The sequence below is a fragment of the Lupinus angustifolius genome, chromosome LG07 (genome assembly GCF_001865875.1).
Source record: "Lupinus angustifolius cultivar Tanjil chromosome LG07, LupAngTanjil_v1.0, whole genome shotgun sequence".
In the NCBI taxonomy this organism is placed as follows: Eukaryota; Viridiplantae; Streptophyta; class Magnoliopsida; order Fabales; family Fabaceae; genus Lupinus; species Lupinus angustifolius.
Window position 1 is genome coordinate 1713199 of NC_032015.1, and position 8143 is coordinate 1721341.

Genomic DNA, 8143 nt, shown 5'->3' on the forward strand with positions numbered 1-8143 from the left:
ATATTCTCATAACATCACTTAACATATTACTTACCGTTTACATTGTATTCCACCCTCGTCAAATGGCTACCTCGTTAATCGGACTGAACTACTTAAGGTTGACCAAGCTCATATGTCTAACGAGGACTTATGTTAAGCCCACAATACAAGTCGGCCAACTGAGCAAGCCAGTAAGAGAAGACATATTGTCAACCAGGTATGACCTGAAGTCACTATTGGGGCCATGCCTCTGTCACTCACTTGTTGTGCTGCCCACAACTATTACATGCTGCTTGTAATTCTCACTTAACTCACTGCTCTTTGGTAAAGACAAGTCTAGACTGCGGCTACCAAAGTCTATTACAGTTTATAAGTCAACTATACTTTGAGTATGACCTGACTAGACTGTCTGACACGTATAAAGTATCCTATACTCTATCAGAACATGCTGACAAACCCAATTGGTAGATCACGCCAACAACACAAGTCAAAGAATATTTCATCCATCTCTACTATAAATAGAGTTCCACCCCTCACATATAATATATATACGCGATATAATATATATCCACTTTCTAAACCTACTATTTATCTCTTAAGCATTAGAGTATCTCCAACGGAGAACAACAATTTCATATTTATTTGAGTATCACACATTATTTTACAATTTATTACAACTCTTCATAAAATAAAAACAATATGTATTTTTTTCTCATAATGACAAACATCATTCTTATTTAGGTCTCATAACATTTACTTTTCTCCCACAATATTTATCTTTCTCATCATTTTCCTTTGGCTAAAAACAACCAAGAATTGTTCTTACATAAAAACAGAAGTCAGAAAATAAGAATGACACAGTGGAGAACATAGTGAGAATGTTATTCTTCCGTTAAGAACAACCACTATAGTTGCTCTTACATTCACTCATACTTTGAGTTATTGCTTCCCCCTCCATCGTTATTTTCTGACTTGGTCGTTGGAGCACATTTTCAGTTACCTCCATCGGTGAGCCAAGCTGAACTCGAACGAACCTAGGTCCCAGTCTAGCACATAGGAGCATTATAGGAAACATACCACCACACACTTCAACATGACAATTTTTGACCCAATATCACCTCACCTTAAACCGAAAACTCCGAGCCAGGTCCTTATCGGGGTCACACTCATGTCACCGCACAGGAGAACACATTGTATATATTTAATTTTTTATTCCTTTTATTTAGACAAGCGTTATTATTCCTTCATACTTCAACTTATGTTCTTTATAATTAAAATATATTTGTTGTATTCGGTGTACTTTATATTATATTTTTGTGTGTTTATGATAAGTTTAGTTTAAGGTGAGATATGTGATTAATTAATGTATTGGTGGTGGTTAATTAGGATTATATGTTTTTTTTTTGTAAAAATTAAATAATGTGAATGACAAAATAGGAAGTGGAAATTACACCATTATGGAAGTTACACCCTGTTTTGGCTTTATATATAGTATAGATAGAAATTATATATAATATAAGGGGATCAAGTTTGCAAAGGGTGTATACTTTTTAGTAATAGTAAAATAGATATGATAAAATTATACTAAATAACTACTGATTATCTTTATAATTGTGAATACTAGTTGTGTTAGCAACTCACAGTTTTTAATTACATAATTAAAATATATATAATGTATTTTAAAAATAGAGGGTGTTTTCTTTTTAAATAATATGATGTGAGTTACAAATAAAAATGATTAGTAACAATAAAATGTAAATAACAAAATCACTTTAACTAAATACAGCTTTTGTTGTCTTATTCTATAATTAAAGACATATATCTATACTTCTATGATATATATAAAACCAAAATTTGAAATAATTACCACCGTGATTCTATTTTATTATTTTTCTCTTGATATTTTTTATTTCTAAAGTAAAACCATATAATACTAGGTAATTATAATTAATATATCTCACTTTAAGTTGGATATTATAATAAATATAAAAATTATAACATAAAGTATATCCAATAAAAAACATTATAATTCTCTAAAATAAAAAATACAAATTTAATATTTGATATCATAAAATAAAAATTCGAGTTGACAAATAAATTAACATATTAATAGATAAAAATATAATAAAATATATAAATTGTACTGTGTATTATTTTAAACTCCAATAGGATTATATGGGATGCATAAATAATAACCCCGAATTAGAAAAGTACGAAATATAAAAATTATATTTTTTAAAATTTACACTAATATATACAATAGAAGCTCTAATCAAGCAAAATAGGTAAAAGTGTTGTTTTTATATTTTGTCTTTAATTTTATTTACGTTTTTTAGGACTTTGTATGAGTGTTATATGTTAAAATGTTAGAAATCATGCTTGAAATCTTATGAAAAATAAAATCTTAAAGATCCTAAAGAAAGAAAAGTAAATGAGAATTACAACTCCATTGAGTTGAATAACTTTTCTCATTTTATTATTTCATTATTCTGATTATAATTATAAAATATAGTAATGACTCTAGTTATACTACATCTATAAATAAAATAAAAAGTAAAATGGAGAGTTGGTTCACTAGAAACAGATTTACAATCATATTCAACATTATTCTCCACGGTCTCATCATCCATTGCTCCATCAATTGATACATGGTCATCTTCTCTCTGGGATCTCTCCTTATACAAACAACAACAACAACAATTTTGATGGCAATTTAGCAAAGTAACTAAAACGTGGCCCAAAACTGCCAATGTTAGAAGATTGATTGACGGGTGAATTAATACAAGAGGGAAGAGAAAATTAAGAGAGTGTAGTAGTGAGAGAAAAAGACGAGCCACCAAATTGTGAAAATAAATTAAATTGAAGGAAAAAAACAAATTATTGGGTTTCACTTTTATCTTTCTTTGCATTTTTTATTATTTAAATGCCGCCCAGAGGCTAAGTGGCTAACACACCGCCGGCTGACAAAGTTGAATCGGGCCATCCTCTCTATAACTTTGGTGCTACCCTGAAACTGTAGCCTTTATCTTTGCTCTCAAAACCACAACACGCTTAGAGAACCATAATGAGAAACAAATTTTTTATTCTTGACACATTATTTTATAATTTATTATAATCCTCTATTGAGTAAGAAGGATATATACTTTTGCCTCAAACATAATTTTTATTTGAATCTTACAATATCTATATTTTTTCTACGACATATATCTCTCTTCATTTTCCTTTAACTAAAAACAAAAAAGAATTATTTTTATTTAAGAAGAAAATAATAATAACAAATAATATTTTTGTTCCATTAATAACAAAACCAATGTGGTTTGCTTTTAAAGTTTGCTCATGTAATATGATTATGTATTATTTCTCAATTTCACCACTTGTTTGGGTAATGCGTGTCCATATTAATGATTAGTAAAAAGCATAAAAATAGACCATGGTGAGTTTAATTTATTCATTATTATAGAAGACAAACTTTAAAGTTGGCATAATAAAAAATAGGAGGTTGCTTTGCTTGCTAGAAGAAGCCTATAATATAAAAAACAATTGAACAGTGAGTTTCAAATATTTTCTGAAAGTTAAGCTTGTCAAAAAGATTTCAGACACACTGCAGTGGACTAAGGGCTTAAGTTACTTATTTTATCAACGGAGATATATTTGGCAGGGCCTAGTGAAGGTTCAATTTGATTTACATCAATGGAACAGTTTATATGGTAAAAATGTTGCAATATCATGTGGATATTTCCTTGTCTTTCATCAGAAAAATCCCATATGCACCTGTAACAATTGCAATACCATGTGGCTTAGCAGAGGTAGTACACTAGTATTCCTCACTGAAATAGTATAAATATCACTCCCCACCACTTATGTAATCCATCATTTCAAAATTGCCTCTACCCTTTTTATGTTGTTTGAATTTAACTTAGATAAACAGAACTAATTATAACACAAATTAAAGTTTCATCTGGTTTCTCAGAGTGAGAACTATTAGAATTGTGAGAACTAGTATTCCTTATCGAATTTATGGCTGCAGTAGAATGATCCTAGTATCCTCCCAAAAAATAGGGTGAAAATAGTTGACAAAGAAGCCACTCTTGAATGCCAATAAGCGTTAATGGGCAATGATCAAGAAGCCAATTACTTATTCCTATAACTCTGCTTTTATGCTGCTAGAAAGAAAAAAATCAAAGAGCAGTATGATTTGTCAAGTGGAAGACCTTTATGAATTATGACCGAGCTTAAAGACAAATTAGAGCACTTCATTAGTGCTAAATTTCATTCACTGTAAAGAAGTGATAGGTATACACTACCCGGATTTCCATTTTCAATTTCACTGTTTCTTTTATTCATTTTACATAATGGTGACAGCAAAGGGTTTATATAATATAGAATTATGAATACATCATGTAGGAATTAAAGTATTCCTAAACCTTAAGCACAACATGTTGAAGTTATTTCGGTGCCATGAGGCCTAGTCTATAAAAACTATAAGGGGCACTAAACAACTTCACCCTAGGTTGAAAGTCTAAAATTGCACATGGTTCAGATAAGTATATTTACATGAACTACTTGATCACATGTGCACCACAATACTTAAAAAGCAAAGCAAATAAATTAACTAGACCAAACATGCAATTATTTTAATATAATACATCAAAAGCGTTACTGCAATGGTGCTCATGATCCAGACTTTCAGGAACTATAGAATTAAAGAAATTGTCCCAATTCTCATCTTCATCATCAGCTTCTTCTCCATCACCAATATGGCTCCATTGAACTTGAGGGTTGCTTACAATTTCATCATTCCTTGCAAATCTTCCTCTAATACGTGGCCTGCTATCTGCCAATGTTTTCCTACAAGCATACTAATCAGCAAAAGAGAAGTAGTTAGCATTTTTATACTGACTTTGTATCATAATAAGTCATAACTGAATAGTATTTATTGTGATGGAGTAAAAGAACAATATACAGTATGCTGCATAGGAGAGGAATAAAACATGGATTTAATATGTATAAGTTACAGTGTAAGTGTTACACTGTCAATTCATCCACAACATTCATATGTTAACTAATATTGATTTTCAAACAAAAGTATTACAAATGAATGATGAATGACTGACAGTATAAGTCTAAAAAACTATATAATGTTAGTGCATAGATTTTAAACTCATAAAACATCATGTTGCATTCATCCTTAATTTCCTCAAAGAATTTGACATTGACAGTAATGGGGTTACTATATGTAAATCCATCGAATAAGATTCTAGAAGATTTTCATGCTTCCCAAATGACAAATTTAGGGGCATGTCGCAATATGCATTAACACTAAGGCACAGCTGAAACTACAATTATGTATAAAAGATAGATATCTTTTGAGGCTAGCAAATAAATAAACAATTAAGTTTTAATGATATGATTTTTGACCAGGGTTGTGCCGCTCTATCTCTTCCCATTTAAGGATTGTCCAAAATTGTGTTGGTTCCCTTACCTATTAGTCTTACTACATCCTCAGATTTGTTTTATTAATGACCTTAATTGGGTAACATGGTTATTCAGCAGTGTTTTTCCTCTTAATATAGTTTAAATCATTATACTGAAGACCTTCATTCTTAGAAAATTGTCCTATTGTCATGCAGAAGTTTTTATTTATTTAAGAAAAAAATAAAATAAAAAGCTTCTAGAAGCTAATACAATATTAATTAACATATAAAAAACGAGCAAACCTTAATTTTCTTGTTGAAGTTCCTCTGGTTTCTCTTGCTTTTGTATCTCTCAATCCTTGCCTTCTTCTCCTCTGGGCTATAAGGACTGGCTCTGTTCATTCCTTCTATGATCATACTACTTTCACTTGACAATGGACTATCTGAATGATGATAATGTTGCATTCCATTAATTCTCTGTACAAACAGCACAATAAAACAAAAACATGATTCAATTCAGTGGTGAAAGCATATCATGTGAGAAAGGTGTCACTAAATCTCAAATCAATTTCACTTATTTATATGAGAAATGAGAAAAATAAATAATAAAAAACATATTTGTTTTTTATAACTAGTTCACACTATAAAAATTAATTCTCTCAATTATAGTCCATTTCTTATAAGATTGAATTTATCATTTGATTTTATATCGACAGTCATGTTTATTGGTTAGGAAGGGAAACTCACTTTCAAAAATATTAATTCTTTCCCGAAAATGTGATAAGATAATTTGGTAGTAGAAAAAAATCACTAGGAATATGGGAGAAAAGTATACGTACATGGAGATCACCGGTACTATAAACTCTCCTCACCGGACCATCATCATGTGAGGATTCAAGCAACTCAGCAAAGAAAGCTGAAAAGGCATGGTGGGGCCCATTATTATTATTATTTGTCTTCGGTAGCGAATGGCTGCTAACGCTCCTTTGCATCAATCGTTGAGTCTCGTAACTCGCCATCGAACTCGGCGAACCCATATAGCTGCTTCCTCCACTCCCACTGCTATTCTGATTATTATTATTATTATTATAACTCATCTCCGAGTTGAGTTGCACCATGTCCAACTCGCCGATACCCAGTTGGTAGTGTTGCTGCTGAAGAGTGGTGGAGAAGTGCATTGGTGATGCCGTCGTAGCATCCGGAGGTGATGGAACATAGCTGATGGAATCGGCGGCGCGTGGAATTGTGGTATTGTAGTGAGTATACATAGTGCACGTGGTAGTGGGGATAAAGAAGAAGGGAAGGGAAGGGATGCAATTACTACAACTACTTATTTGATAGTTCGTAGAAGAAGCAGGTTTGTTGTGAATATGAAAGCTGGAGAGTGCTAAGTATTTATCGATGTGAGAGAGTATGAGACACTCAATAAAACAAAACAAATAAATAAAAAACTAACATGAAGTGTCTTTTCCTAAGGGAAAAAGAGGAACCTCAACGTTCAACTTGCTCATAAAATTAATCATTGTCCCAATTTATAAAGTTTTTCTAAAAAGTGATTGCATGTATTTTTGAGAAAGATTTATTAGCATCCGAGATGGAAATACTTGTTTTAGTTTTTCATAATAATAAAAATATTATTTTATTATATTTAAAAGAAGTAAATTATATCATATCTACTGAGTTTTAGTAAAATTAGTCAAATTACATAACTCATCATTCATTTTTTACACCTGCAAAAAATCCTGATTTTTATACATACATTACACTCACTACTCGTATATGTGAAATAAGTTTGATTTTTAAAATAGAAAAATGTGATAAGTGTAATTAAATTAAACAAAATATATATAATGTGAAACAATTAAAAATATTACATGACTCAATACATTTTAATTTTTTTGTTATAATATAGTACAAGAGTGATTTAAACAATATATCCTTAGAATTATTGATGCATTTTGTAATGAACCAAAAATAAAGAAAATATATACTCGTATACTATTTGAAATTACTTCCACAATATATCATATTTTGTTTAACTTAATTATCATTATTATTTTTTTGTTTCAAATATCACACTTATTTATCATTTAGGACTAGTTAATGTAATGTATGTATAAAAATCATCGGTTTTTATAAATATAAAAAATAAAAGAGTAATTTGTGTAATTTTACTATAACTCATATATATATATATATATATATATATGAAACCATATTATTTTTTCCCTTTACTTTATTTTTAATGTACTACCCTCGAGAGGATCTTATCTTATATTTTTAGTTAACTTTAAACTGTGACTTTGTTGTTACGTGACTTGTTTTTGTGTGCATATTTTGCATAACATTTTAAAGTATATGATTTTCTAAATATTAAAATAATTACAATTTAAAAAAAAAGTAGTACCTTATTTAGAAATAACATCTTTACAAATAAAAATATTTGGATTTCTTAAATGCTCCTTTAATTTTTTTACCTACATAGTGAATCTGGTCTGTACTTTAGTCAAGCTATAAACCCTTCAAGAGGAAGGATATGTCTAAAGTATTCACCTTATATTTTCTATTTTTTGAATCAAATTTTCAATATGTTTTAAATAAAATTAAAAGAAAAAATGTATACACTAGTACTATATAAGTTTTATACATTATCATTTATATTTAATCAACATTGATTCTTCAAAAATAACATAAACAAACGATGAAAATTGTAGTGTATTTAAATTAATATGAAAATTTTAGAAATAAAT

The 8143-nt window shown here is 29.6% G+C and overlaps 1 protein-coding gene across 1 annotated transcript; it reads right to left on the bottom strand.

The window, feature by feature from the left end:
• Nucleotides 4552-6847, bottom strand: LOC109352757 (zinc finger protein CONSTANS-LIKE 5-like). Its single transcript, XM_019594951.1, has 3 exons — nt 6233-6847; nt 5697-5870; nt 4552-4838 (listed from the first exon to the last, which is right to left on the bottom strand). Exons 1-3 carry the CDS (start codon nt 6659-6661, stop codon nt 4614-4616), a joined length of 828 nt encoding a protein of 275 aa, XP_019450496.1. The 5' UTR covers nt 6662-6847; the 3' UTR covers nt 4552-4613.

Excerpts from the sequence above, each read along its gene's own strand:
- LOC109352757 (XM_019594951.1), bottom strand. The coding sequence starts at position 6,661 with ATGTATACTCACTACAATACCACAATTCCACGCGCCGCCGATTCCATC. Across the intron at positions 5,871-6,232 it reads ATAGTACCGGTGATCTCCAT|AGAATTAATGGAATGCAACA; the intron begins GTACGTATACTT and ends CTGTTTGTACAG. Across the intron at positions 4,839-5,696 it reads ACTTCAACAAGAAAATTAAG|TATGCTTGTAGGAAAACATT; the intron begins GTTTGCTCGTTT and ends TTTGCTGATTAG.